General features: G+C 44.6%; 1 protein-coding gene across 2 annotated transcripts; it reads left to right on the top strand.

Moving 5' to 3' along the window:
• The first annotated feature begins 1134 nt into the window (after positions 1 to 1134).
• On the top strand, positions 1135 to 22005 carry STOML3 (stomatin like 3). 2 transcript variants are annotated; one of them, XM_072937364.1, is made up of 8 exons: positions 1135 to 1287; positions 2391 to 2524; positions 13094 to 13197; positions 13279 to 13351; positions 16149 to 16231; positions 17688 to 17891; positions 19503 to 19637; positions 20979 to 22005. In XM_072937364.1, the coding sequence occupies exons 2-8, from the start codon at positions 2473 to 2475 to the stop codon at positions 21201 to 21203; spliced, it is 876 nt and encodes a 291-aa protein (XP_072793465.1). In that variant the 5' UTR covers positions 1135 to 1287; positions 2391 to 2472; the 3' UTR covers positions 21204 to 22005. The 2 variants fall into 2 exon arrangements, with proteins under 2 accessions (XP_072793465.1, XP_031540461.2); XM_031684601.2 differs by lacking the exon at positions 1135 to 1287 and having other exon boundaries at positions 2347 to 2524.
• Positions 22006 to 24723: the final 2718 nt, after the last annotated feature.

Here is a 24723-nt window from a genome sequence, read left to right as displayed (position 1 = left end):
GAGGGTGGTCATGTCCCAGGTCTCTGGCGAGTCCCTAGGATGCACCCCGCCAAGTGAGGGTCCTTGTCTTGTGCAGGAAAGAATTCAAGAGCGAGCCATAGCAGAGTGCAAGCAGATTTGTTCAGAGAGATGCACACGGCACAGACTGAGCGTAGCCATCTCAGAAGGCCAGGGTGGATGGAGTTCAGTTTTTATGGGCTCGGTAATTTCACAGGCTAACAAGTGGGAGGATTATTCCAAACGCTTTGGGGAAGGAGGGGGGATTCCCAGGAATTGGGCCACTGCCCACTTTTTGACCTTTTATGGCCAGCCTCAGAACTGTCACAGCGCCTGTGGGTGTGCCACTGAGCATGCCAGTACATTACAATGAGCAGATAATGGAGCCCCAGGTCTGCTGGAAGCCAACTCTCCCACCGTCTCGGGGCTCAAGGTCTGCGGGGAGTTGAATCTTCCACCATTTGGGGCCTAGTTGGGTTTCAACCAGTTTACGTCCCATCCTCAATTGCTATGACGTTCTTTTCATGGTTGTGCCCTGCCCTCATCCCTTCTGTCTCAGTTACGCTGAGTGTTTTACATGTACTATTTCGTACAATTCTCACACAGACAACTCTGGTAGAATCATTATCATGTCCATTTTACAGATGGAAAAAAAAAAGAGAAAGAAACATGAAGAGGTTAAGTTACCCAGTGTCACGCAGTGAGTTCACGGCAGAGCCAGGATTTCTTTAAGTCCAGACAACGTGAGCCCAGAGCCCGCTTTCTTACCCACTCTGCCTCTGACGTCATTTCCACATCAAGCCATCACCAAGGATGTATGGGAAGGATGCAGAGAAAAACATTCGAAAGCAGAAAGTCTCTGACTCTGCGTGTACATGTGTGTTTGTTTTCATCTATTTCTGGTCCCCGGCCTCCTTTCCCCAAGTTCTAATATTCCATATTAATTCTTATAATTACCAACGGTGGCTGACAGCCCTGCCTAGTTATTACTGTAATTTGAGTTTGTGGAAAAGGCAATTATGATGATCAAGTTGTTGGCAAAAGTAACCCACAATCAGGGAGGTTTTTGAAGATGAAATTGCTCAGAAGAAAGTAACTAGATGGTTGGGACTGGAAAAGATGAGATGACCTGGGAAATATCAGAGGTTGTTTTGTGGTGTTTTGTTTTCACACAAAGGAAAGCAAAATATGATCTGGAATATTGACCTGAGAAAGAGGAACATCAGGAAATTAGAAGACTGGTGCTTTCAGCGTTGGAATGAGTGCAAAGTTGCCCTCGTTTTCCAAGTGGTATGATGAGAGAAGGACTCCTGGGACGGGAACCTGGGGATCTGGATTCAGGAGAGAGCTTTACCATTTGTGAGCTGTTATCTTTGATAAATTACTTATTCATTCATTCAACCAGTGGCCTTTGGACAATAGCTATGTGCCTGCATTGTTCTAAATGTTGCAGGTGCCATGGTAAAAAGTAACAGACCTAGTCACTCCCCTCGTGAAAGTTACCATGTAGGACAAGATTCAGCAAATGTTTTCTGTAAAGGTCCCTTTATCTTAGGTTTTGCAGGACACAGGGTTTCTGCAGCACCTAGCCAACTAGCATAGGTACGTTGCAAAAATGGCCAAAGACAATACAAAAGCAGGTGTGACCGTGTTCTGATAATGCTTTGCTTACAAAAACCAGTAGTGGAGCAAACTTGGCTAGCAGGTTGTGCTTAGCCAATTTCTGATCTAGAGGAAGAAACCAACATTAACCAAATAATTATGCAAAGGTAATATGTGCAAAGGCCCTGTGGCACAGACGACTCACAAGAGTTTAGTGGGATTGATGGAAGGCCAATGGGGCTATTGCTAAGTGAGTAAGGGGGGTAACATGTAGTTGAGGCTGGAAAGGGAGGGAGAGAGAGTAGCAGATCTTTTAGGACACTTAGGATTTTAGTCTTTACCATGCTAACAATTAGCAGTCTTTGGATTATTTTAAGCAGGATAGTAATATGATCAGATTCAAGTTCCAAAAGATCACTCACTGCAGTGTGTAGAATGAGTTGGATGAAATTTCCTCATCTGAAACATAAGGATGGGTATACTTGCCCTGTGTATTGGACAGCTCATTATGATAAACAAATTGCACACGATACACAGAGTGTTTATAAATATAAATGACGTAGAAAACTACGTAGTGATATTTTACAAGAAGCAACATAATCAGAAGGTCACATATGTGCTTTTGAGTTTTCTCTATGAACAAAGGCAGCCAGAGCTCATGAAAGAGATTGTTTTGTTTATGTGAACAGGCTTCCTTCACCGGGGTAACTACTCCTTAGGGTGCTCAGGAAAGAAGAGGAACTTCACTCACTCTCTCATTCTGTCTTTCTCCTCTCCCTTCTCTCACCAAGCACACCTGGGTGCTGCCTGGAGCCCAGGTCTGGGTCCAAACCCGTGAAAATTTTCCAAGAATAAAAGCCTCTCAAGAATGCGATGGATCCTGGGGCGTCCTCCCCAGAGAAACAGGATAAAGAGAATTTAGTGGGTAAGTTCCTTTTTCCTGCCTTAGGTTTATTTTATGTATATTAAGAAAAGTGAGAATTGTGATGTTATAGAGAGTTAGAGAGTGAGCACGAGGTGGATTAATGCCTATTGAGATGGACTTCAGGTTCATTTTGCACCCAGGATTTTGGATTTGTTGCTTGTTGTGGTTTTATTTGCTTCTTAAAGAGCAGTCTATGATTTGCCCTTTTTCTTAGGTGTTAGATAGAATTTGTGTTTATCTTTGCATTCTTTTTTTTTTTTTGTCTTCGATAGCAAAGACATGTTGAACAGGCTAGCATTTACCCATTTTCAAATATCATCTGATGATACTATGATTAAATAATTGGTTTGAGCTACACTATGTTTGATACTTGGGGAGAAGTTGAAGAAGATAAAACTTAGCCCCTAAGCACCAATGACCACCTTGAATCCTGATGGCTATTCTGTATTGCAATGCATTCTCCTTGCATTATATTTTAAATCCTGTGATAATTCCGAGGTAAATTCTTTTATTATCTCATTTTATGATTGAGAAAACTGAGTCTTGGAGAGTTTAAAAACTGGCTGAAGGTCCAAAAAGTGATGATGATGATGATGATGATGAAGATATTACCTGTGTGTGTCCTAGCCTGTGCTCTATACTTTAGTACAAGTTAGACATAGAGGACACATTTGGCATTATCAGTTTGTAAAAGAAAGTATACATTTAGAGGTATCTACCTGAGTTGGAAAAAAGAATGTTCTCTTGAAGGAGGCCTAGGAACACGGAACCGCTGGAGACAGTGAACAGCATTTGGAAGCGCAAATGGGAGGTCTTTTCAAGGGTACAATCTTTTTAAACAAGAAATTTCATGAGACTTTTTTTCCTTTTTAAAAAAGAATTGTATGTATTTTTTGTTTCGGGGGGGAAGGGGAGATAATTAGGTTTACTTACTATTACTGTTTTTTAAATGGAGGTGCTGGAGGTTGAACCCAGGACTTCGTGCATGTGAAGTACGCACTCTGCCACTGAGCTGTTACCCTCCCCTTCATGAGACTTTTTAGCTTCCCTTCGGCAAAGGCTAAGACAGCAGCTGAGTAAATGGCATGACTGGAGCTGTGTCATGGGTGGAGTATTTAAATGTGATCGTGGGTGTCCTTGGTTTTGTTTTTTGACTATAATGAAAACCTGCACTATCGCAGAACAGACAGAAAGGGGGCCTGTATGTTACAGCTTCTGACTTCAGATGCTCTTGGTAATCTGTGAGCCGCAATACCAGTCCTTCTGTGAGGCTGGTGGGATACGCATGTCTTTGCCCGCCTCCTTCGTGGAAACGTTAGCAAGACAACGTCATTCAGGACTTCAAGCTGTACAGAAATTTCTACTCACAAATATTGAGAGAATGAAATGAGTAACTTGAGTCCTTGTCCTCACCCCCAGCAGGAGCCCTCTGCACAGGTGCCTCTGGCTTGTCCCAGCTTTGGAACGTCTCTTCCTGACTCCAAGTTCAGTGACATCACGAGGCTAGATCAGAAGCTACAGAATGCTCTCAGTTAGAGCTCCCCCCGGGGCCTCAGTGCTTCTACTACACTGCTGCGCGTTAGCCTTCAACACAGCATCCCACCCCTTTCTTTGTCTCTCTTTTCTTTTCCTCAAGAGTTAAAGTGAAGTTAATTGGAATTTGATCATGTCCATCTTAGACATTCCTCTCAACACTGAAGTGCAGAACAATCTTCCCAGGGAGCTTTTTAAACTCAGATTCCTGGTCCTCAGGTCTAGAAGTTCTCGTCTCTAGGTCTAGGATGGACTTGAGAGTTTGCCTCCAAATGAGTCCCCAAGCAGGTGACGTTGCCACACTGGGACCACACTTTCAGTCGCCCAGGATCTCTTTTTAGCAAATTCTGTATTTTTCTTTAAACATGTTCCTGACGCAAGCCGTATTTATATTTCAGAGGAAAAGGCAGAAGGGCTGATGATTTACAGGTGATGAAAAGAGAGTGTTTCCCCATGGGGCTTCACCTTAGAGTTTATGTTTGGTGCTTAAAGTCCTTGATCCACTAGAGAAAGAACCCGAGAGCTGCTGAGAATCCATTTCCTGACTGTGTCTCCACAGGACTGAAAGTGAACAGAAGAGGGGGAAGAATTTGTAACACTCCCTCCCCAGGCCCGGGGAAGGTGATGGTTCTTATTTCACACACCTTTTGTTTTTCCCCTAGGACGCATCTGGTTTTTCCTGCTCTAAAAACACAAAGGACATTTTTTTTTTAAATTTGACATGGTTAGTTTTGCTTTTAAAATGCTAAAGGTAGCAAAGAATAAGAAAACTGAACAGCAGGAGTCAGTCATGCTTCCATCACTCAGAATTAAGCACCGTTAATATTTTGGTTAATTTTCTTCCAATCTTTTTTCTATGCGTATAGTTTTACTGAGTGGGATCATACTGTCCATATAATTTTGGATCCTACTACTTTTATTCTTTCAACAATATACCATAGCAATGTTCTCATGTTTTTGTAACTTAAAAAAAATTTTTTTTGATGTGATATTGTGTAGACATGTCACAGTTTGCTGAGTCACCTTTCCATAGTACTTTCAGGGTGTTTTTGATCTCGCACTCTTATAAACAACACCATAGTGAGAACATTTGGGCATAAATCTTAGGGAAGAAGTAATTGTACTTGTTGTTATTGGTAGTTATTTCAGACAGAAAAGGCAGGGTGGGGAGAAAGGAGAATGATCAAAGTAAACATTTTCTCCTTATCTGCTTCCTAGAATGGTGTGCGTGTAGGGGTCAGGTGTGAGGCCATAAGACAGTTTATATGAAGGAGAAAATGCGAGGACATATGATTTCAGGTTAAATGACTCTCTGGAAAGCAAACAGAATCTCCTCTGATGGATCATTATTTCCAGACAAGAAACTTCAAACAGAGCAATCAATCAGCCTGTCATGTCGCTGAGCATCATTCTTGATCAGTCAAAGCATTAAGGGTACCATGCACTTCATTCATTCACTAAAAGAGAATGTGGGAGATGAATGTGGGTCTGGAGGACACAAAGGCCGGGCAAGGCAGGAAAATCCGTGAGGACTTGGTACTTTCTCTACTGCAGGGGATGTTTCTGTGCTGTTAGCATGTGGCCTAGTCACCGAGACCCAGAAGTGAGAGGCCAAAACACTGCCTCCTGAAAAGCTGAATTTTGGGTGGGCTAAGAGCCCGTGTGCCTAGCCTGGGCTCCGCATGGCAGGCTTGGGAGTTGCTGCTGCAGCTGCCTGGTGGGGACGGCGCCCCACGGGACTCACCAGGAGGCTGCAGGGCCAGCTGCCTCTGGCGGTGGGGGTGGGATTGTGAAGAGCGCCCCCCGAGGGGGCTTTGGCCGTGCTGGCAATGCTTACACTCTTAAGCAGAAAGGGGGAGTATAAGGTATAAAAAGTATTATTTTTATACTTTTTGGAACATTCTATTCTAAAACATATCTTAAATATTTCTTCAAAAGACCAAATGGTCAAAAAAAAAAGAAAAGGAAACAATGTGAATGTGTCATGAAGTTTATGTAACCGCTAAACTCAGATCATCCTTCTGTAGTTAAAATATAAATTTGACAGTTCAGAAAACTCTTGGGTTTATGGAATTTTGTAGTCATAGGACTAGCTCTGGTGATCACCGTCTTGTTCCAATTTGGTAGTTTTGCAGCAAATCTCTCTCTTTCTCTTTCTCTCTGTCTATCTGTCTGTCTGTCTGTCTCTTTAAGGTTTGATCTGAAAGAACTTTTTTTTAAGCCAGTGACCAGACTCACTTCAGCAGGTAGGAACCTGCAGGAGTTAGGGTTTTATTGTAGATTCTCCTTGAAAATGTGGTTCTTGCACCTAGAGAGGAGCTTTCATCGGCATGGACCAGATTATTTACAACAGACACTTAGAATTCTCTCTGGCAAAACAATAAATAAAAACAAAACAAAACAAAACAAAAATGTCCACTGTCAAAGCAAAAGGTAAACCAAACCAAGATAAACAGGCAAGAAAGAAAAACCTTAGTGAAGCCGATCGCCATAAAAGAGAGAAGTCAAAACTCAGAAGTGCTCTGAACCAACCCCGCTGAAAGCAAGGGGTGTGGGGAGCGTAAAGGCTGGAGACCACTGGCGGGAAGGTGCTGGAAGGCCTCAGGGGTTGGTGGTCATAGGCCCGCTGTGTTTGCTGAGAAGCTTCTCATGTCTTTACCACGGGGGCTGCTTTTACCACTTAGGGTGTGGGGGCTACTGGAGTTAGGCTCCTACCATCCCATGAGACAGGGGTGCTATCTCCTCAATGGTTACATTTCAGAAGAACGGCTCCCAGGCCCTTGAGCAGGGTAGCCCTGGATTGTACCACTGGCCGGAGGCTTTTTAAAAAGATCGACACCTCAAAGGGGCAGAGAAAGAATTTACAAAGAGAAGCGTTCTAAAGGAACGCTCTGAGAAAAGGGAAATGAGGGGGGCCCAGAGTCAAAGAGACTCTGTTTAACAGCTAGTCAAGCTGAAGGAAATGTTAGGACTGCCTTGACCGAAACACACCTCCAGGAAAATCCTAGGCAGCGGCCTGGCTGCCTCGAGGGCCTCCTGGTGTGGCTGATCACTCCTTTACATGGAATTTCTTCAGTCCTCACAACTAGTTATTACGGGCTTAACAGGAGGACACTAAGACCTCAGCAGGCTGAGTGACTGATGAAATGCCCTGGAGCTGACAAACAGGGGCGTCCCGATTAGGATTCAGGCCCCCGGACGCTCTCTGTCCCTGAGAGACACTGTCTCCGGTCCGTCCGCAGGCGGGCGGTGCGGGAGGCCTTCCGTCCTCTCTCTCCCCTCCTCCTTCTGAGGATGCAGAGCAAGTAGGGAGTGTCCTCTGGTCTGTGCCGAGTCATTTATCGAGGTCTGAGATACATACAATAACATGCACATCTCTTCAGCGCTGCGCTTGAGAGACTGAATATACTAACAGGCAATGGCTGGACCGTGTATAAAAATAGAACTCGGATCCCCACCCTGCAGCAACCGGCCCCGAAAACCAACCCTTCATCTACCATAACCAGCCCAGGAAGCCAGCCTGCTAGACATCAGATTTTTATCTCTAATAACAACCGGGGAAGCTAATCAGTAATCTCTCTAACACTCAGCCCTGAATGGCCAGGGCTCATTTAATAACGGACAGCTTTCCTGCTTTTGGTCCCAGATTCCAACTTGGGAGCAAGAAAAGAAAGCCAAACACGTACCCTCCAGCTAATCACATAGGATGCTCTGCTGCTGGTTCATCCACCGTTAGCTTCCCCAGGCCAATAGCCTCCAATCAGGACACCGGAAGCAGTCCACTTTCTCCACTAAGAAGCTTTCCCAGCCCCTCTGCCTGCCTTTGAGTCTCTGTCAAGAAGCAAGTGACAGAGGCTGACACTTTAGTGACAGCAAGCTCTGAATAAGTAGCCTTTGCTTTTCTCCTTCAGCGGGGCTTTGCATACTCAGTGTGTAAGTCTACGTAATTACCACCATCCAGATATGACACACTTCTGGCACCCTAAAAAGCACCCTCATCTCTTCCCAGGTAATGCCCAATGGCTAAAACTCCACTACCCAGAGACAGCATGACTCTGACTTCAAACATAATAGATTAGTTTTGCCTCATCTTGAAAGAAATGACAAAACATTAGTGAAATCAAACGGTATGTACTCTTGAACAAGGAATCAGAAAGTACATACTCTTGTGTCTGGCTTATTTTGCCTAATATTTTGTCTATGAGATTCATCCATACTTTGAATACGGTGGTAGTCTTGTCTTTTTTCTTTCTAAGTAGTATTCCTTTGTATGGACATACCACAATTTTATTTATTCATTCTTCTATCGATGGGCATGGGTGGCTCTTCATTTCTTGGATTTTATGACTAGAATTGCAATGAATATTCTTGAATATGTTTTCCACCGAAATCAGCACTCATTTCTCCAAGATATTACTTAGAAGTCAAATACCAAGTCATAAAGTGTGTGTTTAGCTTTAATGAATACTTCCAAACAGTTTTCCAAGATGATTGTATCAGTTTGCAGCAATGTGAGCTCCGATTGCTCCACAGTCTTGATAAAATGTGGCCTTGTCAGTGTTTTGATGTTTGCCATTCTAGAAACTGTGTATTATAATCTCATTATGAGTTTCATTTTAATTTCCCTGTAATGTGCATCATTCTGTGCTGGTGTTTTTAAATAATGTCCTGGTACATAAACGACTGTTTCTGCTTAGAGAGAAAATGACTATTTATAGTAACACAGATCTGTGGGCAAGGATCGCATGTGGTATCCATCCAATATTTAAATACTATCGACCAACCCAAATTTGGGAAATCAGCAACCAAATCACTTAGCCTGTTTTATGTTCTAAAATTCTTCTCCACTTCTAATGCTGCCTAAGCGGGGTTAGTGATCTAGAATATTCTTCCCTGCTTCCTAGCTGCACACGAGTCACAAATCTCGCCTTTGTGCTTACCCGCGTCCTAGAGGGTATTTAAGTCCCCTCTGGCGCCATGGGCTGCATCTCAGCTCTAGGAACGAGGCCCCAGGGGCATGTCTCTACAACTGAAGCTCTGTTCTGCCTCACTGCTTAAGTCGATAAAAGTAGACGCGAACTACCGTCAGTTTGTGAAACTTGTGGGTGCCACTTTATTTAAAGAGAGGTTCAGGTGATGGCGGCAACACTAACCAGAGAGTTTTCTGGCTGCGAAAGGAAGGGTTGACCTTAGTTATCTCTAAAGTCCTTCCAGGAGACATCCCAGCATCGGCAGCGCTGAGCCCCAGGTTCTGTGTCTTGGCTCTATTTTCCTTTTCGCACATTGAGGGAAAGCTGTTCCCCAGGCATTTCTGCTGCTCTTCGTCACAGGGGCGTGCAGGGGGGACCCCCGCTCACTTCACGAGCTGTACACATCCTAGAAGGACGTGCAGCAGAGCAGGGTCTTGTAATCACCCCCGTCCGTGAGGTCTCTTTCCCTGCCGGACATGAACTCTTGTTGGAAAGTTCCCCAGTCTCCTCTCCTTTGTATCCACGGCTCTTGCAGCACAGTGCCTGGCATGGAACTGGTAAAATAGGTGTTAAATAGATGAATGAGAAGCCGGGGCAATTTTCTGGGGGTGGCAAAGTCCAGTTCTCCCCCAGGAAGGAACGTGATGATGGCTTTATGGTGTGATGACAATTACCCATTGAGAAACACCCTTCCGTCTGTGGATTGGGATAAAGCAGGAGATGATCAGATGCGCTCTGGGCTTCATGGCTAACAGGGAGGTGGTGCGGCCCCTTCTTCCCCCATCATCCCCTCAAAGGGATGGCGGAGGGAAGCCTCTGGCAGGATCCTTGTGTGGGCTGAGGTAAAGGGGTACAGGAGATTTCTGAAGATCCTTTGTAATGCAATCCCAGTATTTCCTTTGAAGCAGAATTGCAATCCTCAAATGGGACCTCTCAGCGCAGCATTCTGGTTTTAACTGCAGGAGGGTTGGTGGGGGAGGGAGGAGGGGGAACAAAGCTTGACTGAAAAGACCTGATTTCCCCCAAGCTGCGGGAGAAGTGCTTTGTGCTCCCCCTGAGCCGCAGAGCCCTGCAGGGAAGCCCACAGCCCCACGTCAGCCGGCTGCTAGTGACACCCCCAGGCTCCGCCGGTCCTCCCAGTAACATCGGCCTCGGTCACTCAGATGCTCAAGTGTAAATCTTGGAAGAGTACTCGTGTCCTCAGCTCTGTCCTCTCTCGCACATTTAGTACTTAGCAGAGCCTCCCTGGCAGGTCGTGGTGCAAGGGCTACTAGGGGCTGCCGGAGCTCCTGTAGGTCAGGGCAGTCTTCTCTGCGACAGGCACTTGCTTATGCAGCTTCGTGTTAAGGCTGTAGCTAGTCTGGGGCTTGCCCAGGACGCAAAGTGGAGCTGATGTCCTTGCTGGAGGCCCAGCTGCCTGTGTGTGTGCAGCACTGGTGGTCACAGCCCCAACACCCCGAGACTCCTGAATCCCAAGCATGGCAGTGTCAGCGGGGAGGGAACACACCAAAGGGGGCAGGGAACACGCTGCCTTTTCCGTGGGTTCGTCAAGATGCCAGGGAAGTGCAAATTGTCCGGGAGAGGCGTGTACAGGCACAGTTATTGTTGCCTTGTTTGTAAAAGCAAAATTGCAAGTAACACTATCACCCATCTATGGGAGAATGGCTAAATAAACTGAGTTACAAATTTAGGCTAGAAGGCAGTAATTAAGAAGAATGAGATTACATCTGTAAAGACATGGAAATATCTCCAAAATAGATTCAATTTTTTTTTTAAAAAAGTAGAAACTTAGATATAGTGTGATGCCAATTCTCACAAAATCTACAAATCTAAACCAAGTGTTTTCTTGTTCTTTTTTTTTAAAATTGAAGTACAGTCATTTACAACGTGTCAATCTCTGGTGTGCAGCACAATGTCCCAGTCATGCATATACATGCATATGTTCATTTTCATATTTTTTCCGTTAAAGGTTATTCCAAGATATTTAAGTTATTTAAGCCAGAAAGAGAAAGAATAAACCAAGTGTTTTGTAACTGCAGATGCATGTATGTAAATATATAGGAACGGGTCTATAAGGACATATACCAAATGGATAACTATGGAAACTTTCTAGATAAAAGTGGACTGAAAAGAGGATGGTCAGGGGGCTTTTAGTTTTGTCTGTATTGCTTGGAGCTTTTTAAACAATGAGCTGTGTCATCATTAATAATTTTTAAAAGAGCTAATAAATAAAATACAACAAAGCTTCGATGAGAAGACACAAAATGTCTTTTTACCCTGCCTAGAGATAGTCTGATCCACCTCAATGTGGTCCAAGGTTTTGCAAAGTGATATTTTGGAAATGAAAACTTTGGCATATGAATTACTGTTATTGAGTATCTTCATGTGTATTTAAAGCCTGTAAAAGGATATTTGCACTCAAAAGTTTTTAATATGAAACATGTCTCTAAAACTTAGATGCCTTTCGCCTGCGAGAATGTCCCAATTGTGAAGACTGAAAAGATCCAGTGAGGACAGGGCACGTGGGAACAGGCAGAGCATCACGGTGCACTGTTGACGAGAGTAAACGTTGGTTCAAACTCTTTGAGGGGCACTTACCATCAACCAAAATTGTAAATATTAATCCCTTAGACCTAACACTTCCACTGCCAGGAATTCGTCCTACGCAAGGGCACAAAAACACTCATTAAAAAGGACTCATCACAGCATTACCTGTAAGAGCAAAACCTTAGAACCTTTGCAAATATTCCTAAGTTGGTGTTTGCCAACAAGCCAGCAGCAGTAAAATGAATAGATGAGGATGAATCCGAGGTGGTATCAGCGAGGCTCAGTGACTTCTGTAGTTGGAGAGGGAAGAGGCAATGGTGGCCCTGCCCCTCCAGGCTGGACCACAGTGTGCCTGGCTAAGGCGTTAGCTGAGACAGAGATGGCGTGGGGTGTTTGTGGCATTACCTGAGCGGAGACACCCAGCCAATGTGATTAGTTCCCGTGCTTGTGTAGAGAACGTGGAATCGACTGGAGGAAGTCAAGGGGTGAGGATGGGACTGGTTACCAAGAAGAGGAGAACAAGAAGGAGCAAGGATTAAAAAGAAGGTGAAACAGTAAATGTAAAGAATTCTAAGGTGCAAGGATCAGCTAGACCAGGATGCTTTACAAACAAGAATTCTAAGACTTGAGAAGCTATGTAATGGATGTGATTCAAGCTGCAAAGATTGGGATGGTTGAAGTGTGATTTGAACTTAGTCTCACCTTTTTCCAGGCAATATTTGTGAAGCCCAAACACCCCTGTTATGGTAATATGTGATTAGCAAAAAGACAGCTAATGTAGTGAGCTGATGTGACAAAATTCCATGAGAAGTCAGAAATGTCAAATATCAGTGTCTGACAAGTCCCTGTAATAGCCATCAATCTGTAACATGGGATAGGTGTAGTAATACACACTTACTAAGGTGGATAGTAATGTGTGGGTCGGGTACCACGTGTAAATCATCTCGTTTACTCTTCATCAGATCCTTCAAGGTAGGTAATTTCTATCCCCATCCTACAGATGAAGAAACGGACGCTCAGAAAGATTGAGTGTCTTCCCTGAGGCCACAGCATTGGTTAGAGAGAGCTCATAGAAACTCGTTCGGAGGGCCCTTCAAAATGTTGTTTACTTTTGCCACATGCTCTCCTTTGGGGATAATAGGACCTACCCATCTGCCCCAGAGGTTGCCTGGACTGCACCTGGAGAATTCTGGCGGTCCAGGAATCTGTCTTTTAAAGTGGCTCCTTGATGATTCTGACGTGGGTAGTTTTATGTGTTTTGAGAATCGTAAGCCGTGGCAACCCTGCGTAAATGTGACGGTAATTGTTACTGACGGCTATGAGGCTTTTCTTGGCAGGGACAGGTCAGTTTTCATCTAAAAACCTGAGTGCATGTTGTCCGTGTGTGTGTGGATGCAGGTGGCTTCCCCAGCCCGGTCCAGGTGTGGCCAGCCCCCTGGGCGGTGTCACCGTCCACGCAGCCGCGTGGCTTTTCTAAGAACCACGTCGGTTACAGGCTCGCCTCCCTTCTATTTTCTAGGCATCAAGAGTAAACGGCTCGGGGTGTGTGGCTGGGTCCTGTTTTCCCTTTCTTTGCTGCTGCTGATCATTACCTTCCCTGTCTCCATATGGATATGCTTGAAGGTAACACCCCGGGAGACAGATTGGGCTCGTTACCTGAGCTGATGGACCATTAAGACTAAATGCTCTCCCTTAATCTCTTAGGTCATTAAGGAGTACGAACGGGCTGTCGTATTCCGACTGGGACGCATCCAAGCTGACAAGGCCAAGGGGCCAGGTATGCCACTGCGGCTGCTTCTGACGAGGGTCATGGGCACCTATCACTGCTACCAAAAATTTCCCTGGATGTGTCTGATGAGCAGAAATAAAATCACAGGAAGCTGGGCCCTTGCCTTTCTGCACAATTGAAGGATGTCGTCCTCCTGTGCAAGTTAACGGGAGTGACCACTAGACCACTAGCTTGGGAGTCTGGAAATCTGGACCTGTTTTCTAACACTCCTGAGAGCTTCTGTAAACATGAGCAGAGAGCAGCTCTGGTTATGACGACTGGACGTCACGTATTTCCAGGGCCACAGGGAGAATGAAGGAAGGTGGGGAGGAGGGGACAAGTGGCCGAGGGACAGTTACGTTACTCAGGGAGGGTATTCCTGGAGCTGGTTTTTCATTCTCACTCTCCGAAAGAACTAACAGTGAAGTGAAAGACAATTCCCTCTCTTGGCAAGTAGATGAATAGAAACAGAACTGGAAGGCACTGTACAAGCCTTTTGTCACATGTGGTCTTTATGTCCATCCTTTCTCTACAACCTTAGAATAAAAAAAAATCCCAAACTCTTCATGTTAAAAAAGGATGAGATTTTCTTTTGTGGGGTGTTGAGGGGGGAGAGGTATTCGTACTAAAACTCCCCAGAAGTAAGATATTGATTTAATACTGATAATTTCTCTTGATATGTATTTAGTTGAACCTTAAGAAATAGTTAGTGTCTGGTTGTTTTTTTTAAAGAATGATTTCTTTTTTTAAGTAAAATTTTTTTTATTTTGCAGGGAGGTAATTAGATTTGTTTGTTTGTTTGTTTGTTTACTTATTTAAGGAGGTACTGGGGATTGAACCTAGGACCTTGTGCATGCTAAGCACACGCTCTACCACTGAGCTCTACCTCCCCCTGCTAATGTCTGTTTTCGACTCACCAAAATGGGAATTTCATATGATAGATTCTAAGATTCTTGAAAGGAGAGGTTATCAAAATAACATCTTGGAAGGAACATGGAAATGAATAGTTAATTCCTATACTTCTCTGATAACATTTGCTTTCTGTCTCCTAATATGATATATTTAAGTAAAATCATTCTTCTGGACTGTAGGATCTCTGGGGACAGGAACTTCCGTATTCCCTCCGTGTGCTCTGCGTTTGGCCATGCGGCATGCAGGCACTCAGGTATCTGTTACATAAAAAAATATATGAGAAACTGCAAAAGGAGAAGCCTATTACAGAGACTTAGCCATTTCAAGTAGTATAATCCTACTGTCTAATAAGGAACCGAAGAGAAAGAGCAAGCATTGCTTACTCTGGATATTTTTATGAGTTTGTCAAAGTACAAGCGTTAGAATTCTCCATCCGAGGAATAACAAAACAAAGTTAACCCCTTCCTCATCATGTTTCATTTGGTGGGGCCAAGATTATAAGTTAGCATAAAACTGGATTTGAGCTAGACACAAAAGCCACAACTTGAAGGACTCTAGAGAAAAGTCTCTTTTAAATGCATTTCCCCAGAAGGTTTCACCACTAAATGTCCCAGGATAGCTACTCTCGTCATATGTGTCTCTGGGGCTGATGAGTCACCTCAGAATGTCATGAGGGCCAGAAGGAAACAGGCCAAGTGACTAAGGGAAAACCTCTCCACTTCTGTAAGTAGAAATTATTCTCTAATGATAAAACTATTCGTAATAAGAACTGCTCCTTCTTGAACACTTAAAACATGCCTGGCACTGTGTTTTAGTGTTTTATTTCATTGTCTTGTTGACTCATGCTTAATCTGCACTACTGTCTTATGGATATTAGGTAACTGATGCTCAGAAAAATTAGATGAATGTTCCCCAGTCACACGATAGTAACTGGTAGGGCTGGGTGTTAATTCTCTCTAGTTCTCAGGGACATGATCTTAGCCAGTGACTTAGGACCAACAACATGAAGTCATACTCACTACAAGTCTCAGAAAGATTTAGAGACCAACGGAGAGAAAGCACCTTAGCAGCATGTTCTGTTGATGGTACCAGCCCTTGGCACGGTACTCAACCTAAAGAGTTGTTTCTTCTTTGAAAATAAAACCGAAGAGCATACAACCTTTCTGGTAAATGGAAATGGATTAGTGCCCCCATCTTTCTGGCATGCCTTGTGGTTCTCATCTTTGTAACTCTTGCTGTAGAGAACACTCACCAGGGTAAGTTAAGGAGTCATAGGATCCTCAGTGAGTTTCCTTAGCCCTTCCTTCACCCAGGCCAATATTTCACAACTTGGAGAGAAGTAAAATGTTTATGATTGAGGAATGCCATTGTATACAAACCAGAAAACAGCCACAGAGAGATGACAAATTTTGTAATACATTGATTTTAAGGACACTAAAATCCTGGGAAGATTTTAATTCTAACATTCCTTCAGTACTAATGCAGATCAATGAGAATGTTGACAGTCACTGATACTGAAGGTCAAAAGTCTATTGCTTGAATCTTTTATACACATACATTTAACATGGGAAGCCAATTTCCAAAATATCCTTTAAATAAATGTCAAAGTCAACACCTGGATATAAGTAGGTTGAATGTTTTACAGAAGAAAATCTAAAAATTAAATGTCAAGAATCTTTAGCTTCTTTTCAAAAGATTTTAATTCCTAGGGAACCACTTTTTTTTTAAGTCATTGACTGGTGGGAGGAAATAATTTCCCCAAAGTGTACATACTGAAGGCCATCTGAAAAGTATTTATAGTCCCATGAAAATAATGTATTGTACAGCCAGGAGACAATGTGTTGAAGTCACTTTCAATAGGGTGAAATTTTAAACCATATTTTCTTTTTCGTAGGTTTGATTCTGATCCTGCCCTGCATAGACGTGTTTGTCAAGGTTGATCTCCGGACTGTTACTTGCAACATCCCTCCACAGGAGGTAACGCTGATCAAAGATGTGTTTCTGGAAGTAAACCAACATCTTCCCTATTATATGGACAATTGAGATTTTATAGTAGGTTTTTAAACCATAAAGGGAAGGAGGAACTGAATTCTTAAAGATCCGCTTAAGGGATCCTAGGTGGCTCCTGAAATTGCTGGGCTTTGGTTTCACCAAATGGGAATGAAGCCAAGGGCAAGGGCTGAATTGCTGGAAGATTTGGAGTATCTGGGTGGGAGAAAGTCTGAGAGAAGAGAGAGAAGGGATACAGATGGCAGAGAAGCTGGGACGCAGAATGACAGAGCAGATGCTTGGAAGTCTGATAAATCACTGTACGAAGGGGCTGAAATTAATTTGGTGTTTGTCAGTGGCTGGTGATGTTATTATCTACTCCATCACCTTCTCAGAAAATTTCTTAGTAATATCAGTATCCCTTGCCTCTCTGCTTTACAATCTTTTGTGTGTTTGGATGCAACTAAGTTGGGGCTGGTGTGGGGAAAGAGCAGACGTTGCACAGAGCCCACCTGCAATTGGATTTCAAGTAATTATTTTCAATTCCTAAAGTATTTCAACTGAATGATGCAAACCAGTAACTGGGTAATAGGAAAGAGAAACAGACTTACTAATAATCATGCCACTTTCTGATAAACAAAATGATCCAGGAAGAGGAAAGAAAATGTGTGGGAGGGCAAAGAGGATGAGAAGTGGGAAAATCAACATTTACGAGTAAATGTTAATTTTTTCTCTCGGGTCCAGAAAACTCAGTCAATACCCCACAATGATGTTTTCTTCTCGTGGGAATGGCAGAGTCCAACTTTAGAATTCAGCCCTAATCCTAAGAAAACATGGGATGCTTAGGGACTATCATGTTTACTATTGCTCCACGGTAAACAGTTCCAGGTGGGAGAAGGCGGTTCTAGGTTCTCCTTCCGTGGTACCGCCAGAAATCTCATTTGCTCCAAAGTACGTCCTCATGTTAATGAAAAGCCTCTATAAAGCTAAACTGATTTTTCTTTATTGGAACATAGAACATGGTCTCTGGTGCCATCTATGTTTTTTAAGAAGCACTGCTATTCATCAAGCTTGATGAAACAGAACCAAAAAGTTTTCAGGTATCAGGGAAACAGGTGGTTCTTCCTCTATTTAGAAGGTAGAATTCTGGCACGAACTCTACTATTGCATTTTAAAAATGGAAATAACCATTCTCGCCTCTGACTATGGGAAGTAAGACTTCCCAGAGATGAAGTTACAGAGGTAGGTACAGAGCATACCTGTGTAGGAATTTTGTTATCAACTAGGATGACAGTATATTGAAGCCAGGACAGATTTGGGGTGATGCTGGCATAAGTTGCCATTAATGCTCTCCTCTGGTGGACAGGGCTCTGGGGCTGGCCAACCCTTTGTTGAGTATCGTGAAAGTCATAAGCATGTGATTGTCCACGTTCTTGCTCTCCAGATCCTCACCAGAGACTCTGTGACCACTCAAGTGGATGGCGTGGTCTATTACAGAATCTACAGCGCTGTTTCGGCAGTGGCAAATGTCAACGATGTCCACCAAGCCACATTTCTGCTGGCTCAGACCACTCTGAGAAATGTCTTAGGGACACAGACTTTGTCCCAAATCTTAGCTGGCCGAGAAGAGATCGCCCATAGCATCCAGGTAAAGACACCAAGAACCTTCATCTTCAATCTGCTCATTTTGATTATCAGTGATAATCAAATATTGGCAGTTCAAGGCACCCCCTCATGGGCGCACACACATACACGACTGCCCTAAACAGATGGGTCTCCGATTGGGTTTTCACTTCTTTATAATCATGAGGTCCAGATTTAAATATCTGCGTGGATGGCGGGAGCTGTTGGAATTGCGCTCCGTATCCATTTTCTTTGGAATTCAAAGTTATGAATTAGCATACACCTTAGCCTTTTCCAAAAAGGTTAGAGACCAGATTTCTTTTTAGTTTAGATCACTCTAGAGGAAGGGTTGCCGTTTCTCAGGCAGCCCGTGTATTCCTGCGTTTCAGTGGACTGTGAAAGTTAGAAGAGGATTTGATTGAGACAGCACGGGACTGTCATCCCTGGGAAATCTGACTTCTTGCAACTAATATCAATAATGATATTAATAGTAATCATAATTATAATGCTGATGAGGATGTAGCAGGGCCATCTCACTTCCTGTAGACCCTGGATTACAGACAATCACATTTCTGCATTTTCCTAAATCAATTACATTTTCATTCTGAGCCTGCCCTCGGTAAGTTACAAGGGAAATTCAACTTTGGTTCTTCTTGGCATCTCCCCCAGTCCCTACGGTAGTGCCAAGTCCCCAGGTTTTACACGATAATATCAGTTCTGCATGGTAACTCTCCATGTCATTTTAAGAACCCCACAAGTTTGACGACTCAGGTGTTTCCCCATCGCAGTCAGGTCACTGATTTCTTGTGGTGTCCCCCCGTCTCCTGGGGCTCTGCAGGGATCATGGAAAGGCCAGGGCCCTCTTGCTATATGGCATCACAGAGATCTCTGCTCTATCCCCTTTGAGGGAACTACCCACCGGATCTCACTGTTTCTCAGGGCATCCTTTCTTATCCCTCCCGCTCCAGGATAACCAGCAAGGTATCTTCAATGGTCTTAAGCTTGCAAAAAGGATAAGGGTATCTTGATTTTAGGCTTCTTCTGCTCTAAAAAATATGCCTTGCTCCCTGTTTAAAACTGGCCACAGGGCAGAGGTTAAACAGAGCAAGACAGATAATATCTTCAAAAGCACCCAGTGCTAATATGTACGGAGTCATTGCTAGGTACTGATAGATAACTTACATGTATTATCTCCAATCCTCATGACAATCCTGAAGGAAAACCTCTTACAGATATGAAACCTGAGAATCAGAAAGGTGAAGTAACTGACCCAGTGATTCACAGCAGTAAATGGACAAAAGTCATTGCTGTCTGCTTGATGACAGTGACAAGAAAATTTCGCATATTTGCACGAAGCTAGACAGACACTTCAGTAGGAACAGTTTGGGGTGGACCCGCTGAGTGACCACCCATTAAAAGACCTATCAAGTTTTGTTTCTGAATCCTTCCTGAGATTTACTTCAGTTCCAGGAAGTGAGCAGTGAGTCCTAGTCCCTTCCCACACGTCTCGCTCCAAATGCTGACCACACAAAAGGAGAAAAAAAAGAGGATTTCCCTGCATATGTAAAATGTATTAGGAACCTAGATCACTGCACCTGTTGTCTGATCAGTGTCCTTTCTTTTGATTTGGAAACAGACCTTACTGGACGATGCCACCGAGCTGTGGGGGATCCGGGTGGCCCGAGTGGAAATCAAAGACGTCAGGATCCCCATCCAGCTGCAGAGGTCCATGGCGGCCGAGGCCGAGGCCACCCGGGAAGCCAGGGCCAGGGTAAGGGCGTGTCCGTCTGCACTGGAGGGCGGGCCGCCCAGCCTTGGAGCAGACAAGGGTGGAGCTTGCGAGGAAACTCAGGCTCTCTCAATTATTTGGATAAGAAGAGGGTTCTTTTTCACAGTTTTTACTGAGAATCTCCCCCTGAATTAAAAGGTGTTGGGGAGCTTACTGTACCTCGAGGAATCTTGACAATAGGTCTCGGGCCAAGGGCGCTCGGCCACACATCCAGTGGCTTAGCAAGGTGGGTCCCCACCTCCGGCCGCACGGCAGAGTCCTCTAGAGAGAAATGAGCAAAGCAGACACCAGTTCCCAGGCCTCACCCCTGACTCAGTGAAGCAGAGTCCCCGGTGGGCCCAGGAACCTGCATTTCTATAAAGCTGGCGATTCTGGTGTAGGCACTCGGTGCCTGTCTTTTGAGCATCCTCCTTCTAGTGCGTTAAGTGAACTGGATTTAAAGGAGAAGGGGGGATGGCTGCAACCCAGGTTGGAATTACAAAATGTGAGCACAGCTTGGCCTCGAGTGTTCTTGACTCTGTTGGATCCACAGCCTTCGTGTCTGTGTGGAAGGGTTTCCTGAAGTATCCCGAACCAACCAAGATTAGAAACCTTGGTGCACACCTTTGGAATCTTACTTGGGAGTCGGGGAAGGTTTTCTTCTGCTTATCCCTCTGGTTTGTTTGCTGAGCCCCAGCAGCTTCTGAGTTGTGGACCGAGGAGGTGCTTTTGCACACGGGCAGCGCGTGCCCACGGACGGGACAGCCGAGATCCAAGTCATTCTCGGGCACCCTGAGCACCACAAGAGAGCAAGGAACTTAAGAGATTTCCAGTGAGGGTTTGCAGACTGGTCCTTGCTGCTGCTTGTAATCAAGAGTGGGGAGAACCTGAAACAATTCTTAAGAATGAGACAAAGTTAACAGAATAAAATTAAAATATCTATGATAAGTAAAAACGACAGGAAATCACCAGCTGGAGGCCTTGCATTTCAGACTTTTCCAAAAACGAAGGCAGCAAATGGCGAGGCTCCAGGTGATTCAAGAGCATCGCTAGTGTGGATGGACCCGTACCTGCTGGGGTTAAAGGCGATGCTTTGATTTTGTTTGAAAATGACACCTAGGGACTCGCAGTTTGTAAGCTGTCTCCCTGCTTCCTGCAGCCTCCTCCAATGTCTCTAATCACATTAGGATGTGAAACTCTCATCCTTGCCAAAGAATTAAGGAGATGAAACACGTGTGGCCAAGCAGGGACTGGGAGAGAGTTACCGGGAGAGATCCCGAAAAAGAAAGCGCAGGTCACAGTTGTAAACTTTATTTCTGAAGGCTTTTATTTCTGTCGTTTTAGGTCCTGGCAGCAGAAGGGGAAATGAATGCATCTAAATCTCTGAAGTCAGCCTCCATGGTGCTGGCCGAGTCCCCCATAGCGCTCCAGCTGCGTTACCTGCAGACCTTGACCACCGTCGCCACCGAGAAGAACTCCACCATTGTGTTCCCTCTGCCCATGAATATACTCGAGGGCATTGGTGGCATCAGCTATGACAACCACAAGAAGGTCCCTAACAGAGCCTGAGGTCCTCCCGCTGCAGCCAGCCGTTGCGTACACGTTCCTATGGAGAACCCAGTAGTTAGAAGTGTCGAGAATTTCAACACTACTCAGAGTATAACCCCACAGCTGGAATAGCATTAGCAGGGAAACGCTGTAGACGCTCTAGAAAAAGAAAAAGGGGAAAAAAAGCGTTGTGTACTACTTTTATTTTTAAGAACATAAAAAAACTGCATTCTTCTTATTCTAGTCAATGAGTAGGTGTCCCTGACTTACAGCAGGAACCTTCTTGCAGTAGGGGGAGGAAATCTTTGGGTGGCTGTGACTAAGATTTCAGAATTACTTTTTGATGGGTTTAAGAAGCACTCCAGATAATCTGCAAAGTAACCCGGGCCTCATATGCAGACTGGCTATTTGCTTTATCATTCCAAAGTAATTATTTGTTAAATTTACAATAGTTGGAGCAAAACCCCACAGTGCTTAAAATTATGATTGATTTTGATGGTAAAGACTAAACAGGCACTGAGGCTTCCAGCTGCAATCTTATCACCACCACCCCCTCCCCAGGCAGACTGCACTCGGCTCTACCTGGGAGTGGTGGCCCATCCCAGCCTCCAGGCACCCTTGTCAGGGGGACAGACAAGGCATAACGAGGCTGCAAGCTCCAGTCAGTTTATCTGCTCACAAGTGAGAACGCTTGTAGAAGGTCTTATTGGTTGAACTCACTGGGGAACCTTCGCCTGTGGACCTCATGTGTTCACTCTGTCGTGGATCCCAAGAGCCACAAGTAATCAAGAATTGTTTGTAAATTCTATTCTCCCCCCTCCAAACCCCCAAAATCATCAACAACAAAAAACTTATTAAAAATAAAGAAGCCATAGAAAGTGAACGTATTTATTTTGTTGCCACGGTGCAGTTTTCTTTGGGGCTCCATTCTGAGCAATGGGCTAGAACTTTTTTAAGTTTCCATTGGTTGACTGTCTGCTGCGTGCTACACTGTGCTCAGCCCCTTATAAATACTAAGAAGTGTCCTTTTTCACAGATGATGTCGAGAAGTGATGTCGAGAGGTTGAATAGCTTGTCCACGGTCCTTCAGCTAGTGAGTGCTGGGTTAGGATTTAAAACCAGGTCTAACTCCAGAGATCTTGCTCTTAACCATCCTTGAGTTTTACTGGGAGGAGGCGGGTGGGAGAGGCAGTCAGAGCCATTCTATTTGCTTTTTTTGCCTTTAATGCCAGTCTTTTAGGTTCTAGAAAACTCTGGTTTTCCACTGTGTCTAGGACTGTGAGATCATGCACACGTGTGTGTACACCAACTTCCCACACACCTCACACTGCTTTTCAGGCTCCACACACACTCCCCATGCAACCCCCCCACCCTCAGTTCCTCCGCCTTGCTATCCCCGCATCCCTGCTCCATCCCTCACACTCATTCTGTCCACATCCTGGTGTCACTTCTCAGTCCCTGGACAGAAAGATGCAGTAGTTACCCTGGGAGGCTCAGTAACAAACAAATTTCAGTGGCTCCACACAAAATAAGTTCATTTCTTTCTCATCAACGGTCCTGTCGTGAGGGGCTCAGGCAGGTGGCTGTCCTGCACAGGACCTTTCAGGGACCCACATCAGTGCACAAAAGCCTCCCACACCTCCATGCTCTTTCCCCAGACTGGGATTTCCATGCCAGGACTTATCTTGGGAGTCAACGTCTTCCTTTCCTTCCATCCTTTCTGTTACTTCCTCTGAAGCATTTCCATGATTTCAGTATCTTCCATGTGTACCATCCCTTATTTCCTAGGTCTCTTAAACTCAGATAAACATTTCCCACCTTTAATAGTTTGACTTTGTAACTTCCTGCAAACCAGCTCATTCACTGCCCTGAGTGGGGCATGGTTACAGCTACTAGGTATTTATTTTACTGACTAAGATATGGGACATGTCACATCTATTTCTGCACTAGTCAGAGTGATGATGCAAACTCGTGCAAAAGTAAAAAGCGCAACAGTAAGGTTGTCTCAGTGACTTCACACTGGAAGGCTTGTTTCTCACTCCCGCGACGTTTGCTTTGGGCCAGGCGACCCCTCACGCTCTTGTGACAGCTCTATCTGGAACAAGCAGCCTGAAAGGCTGCTGTGTTCGGAGGGGAGGGGTCGGAAGCGCACATGTCACTTCAATTCACAGTCCGTGACCCAGAACCGGTCACGTGGCTCCGACAGGGGAGGCTGAGGAATGGAGGGGGAGGGCATGAAATATTCAGTGAGTGTCAACCTCATACCATACTTAGTGCTCTAAATCAGATTAAATTTGCTCTGAGCCCCACTTGTCTGTCTGCTGGGAAACCACCTCAGCCATTATTGGGGATCACCTCCCTTTCTTCCAGAGGATTATTCAAGAATTCCGAGCCTCTGGTGCTAAAACGTGAGATTCCATGTTCCTGCTTGTCACAGTTGTGACCCTCCTCTGGCAATTCCACGTTGTTGTTGAGCACTGGTCCCCAGGATGTGACTATCGGGCTGGGCTGCTCCTGGTGGGCCCTGAGCCCTCACAGAAGCCCTCCCTGTGGGCTGCTGACTCAATATCACGCATTCCTCCATCCCTCCCTCCAAGGCTGTGAAGGCAAGTGGGACCCTGGTCTCTGCTGTTCTGCCCCATATAGTCTCATTATTAAGGGAACGCTCAACGTTGCAGTCAGTTTCAGCATTTCTGCTGCCCTAATACACCATGCTGCTCCACCCCTTCCCTTGCTGGGGTCCCTAAGATTGATCACTGAGAAGAGAGCCTGGTGGGGTAAGAAAAAGAGATGTTAATAACAGTGAGTGTCATTCCTATTAACTCACTCAACCCCCAGGCTTACGGTGGCATCACTCAGCACGTCACCGAAGCTTGACTTGGTATATCACCTTTGACGTTTGCCTTTCTCTAGGCTTCCCTTCCTAACGTCCCTTCCTGCCTTGACCTCCAAAAGGTCTAGCATTAGTCCTACTTTTCTGTTGTCATCTGACCTTTGTTACCTCATATGCAAATGGGCATCTAACTGATTTTTCCCTTTTCCAAACTGTCTTCTACGTTGTTTTAGTTCATCAAAATACTATTTTTCTGTTTTTCTTTTTGTAAAAATATTTAAATACACCTAAAAGTAGAGAGAATATTATAATGAACTCTCATGGACCCATCACCGAGCTTCAACAGTTACCAAATTTTGCCTATCTTCTTTGATTTACAAAAATCTTCACCCATTTCCCACCCCCCTGGAGCATTTAAAAGAGCTTTTCAGGCAGCATATCATTTAAACCAATATGCAATTGAAATCAGCAAGAACTCTGTGTTGTATAATCTTATCTAATACTCAGTTCATGTTAAAATCTCCCCAATTGTCTCAAAAATATCTTTTTACCTGTGCCTTGCTTGAGTAAGAATCCAGAGTTCTCACAGAGACGGCATTTCTTTCATTGGCCTCTTAAATATCACTTAATCTACAACATGCTCACACTTCCCGTCGCTCTCTATGCCATTTGTTTGTTGGAGAAACTAGGTCATTTGTCCTCTAGAAT

This window comes from Vicugna pacos, chromosome 14, assembly GCF_048564905.1.
Source record: "Vicugna pacos chromosome 14, VicPac4, whole genome shotgun sequence".
In the NCBI taxonomy this organism is placed as follows: domain Eukaryota; kingdom Metazoa; phylum Chordata; class Mammalia; order Artiodactyla; family Camelidae; genus Vicugna; species Vicugna pacos.
This window is presented reverse-complemented; position numbering and strand designations above follow the sequence as displayed.

What these genes read in the sequence shown, in the direction of transcription:
- STOML3 (XM_072937364.1), top strand. Translation starts at nt 2,473, where the DNA reads ATGGATCCTGGGGCGTCCTCCCCAGAGAAACAGGATAAAGAGAATTTA. An exon ending in TGACAAGGCCAAGGGGCCAG is followed by an intron (nt 13,352 to 16,148) that starts GTATGCCACTGC and finishes TCTTTTTCGTAG; the next exon opens with GTTTGATTCTGATCCTGCCC. An exon ending in AGATCGCCCATAGCATCCAG is followed by an intron (nt 17,892 to 19,502) that starts GTAAAGACACCA and finishes ATTTGGAAACAG; the next exon opens with ACCTTACTGGACGATGCCAC.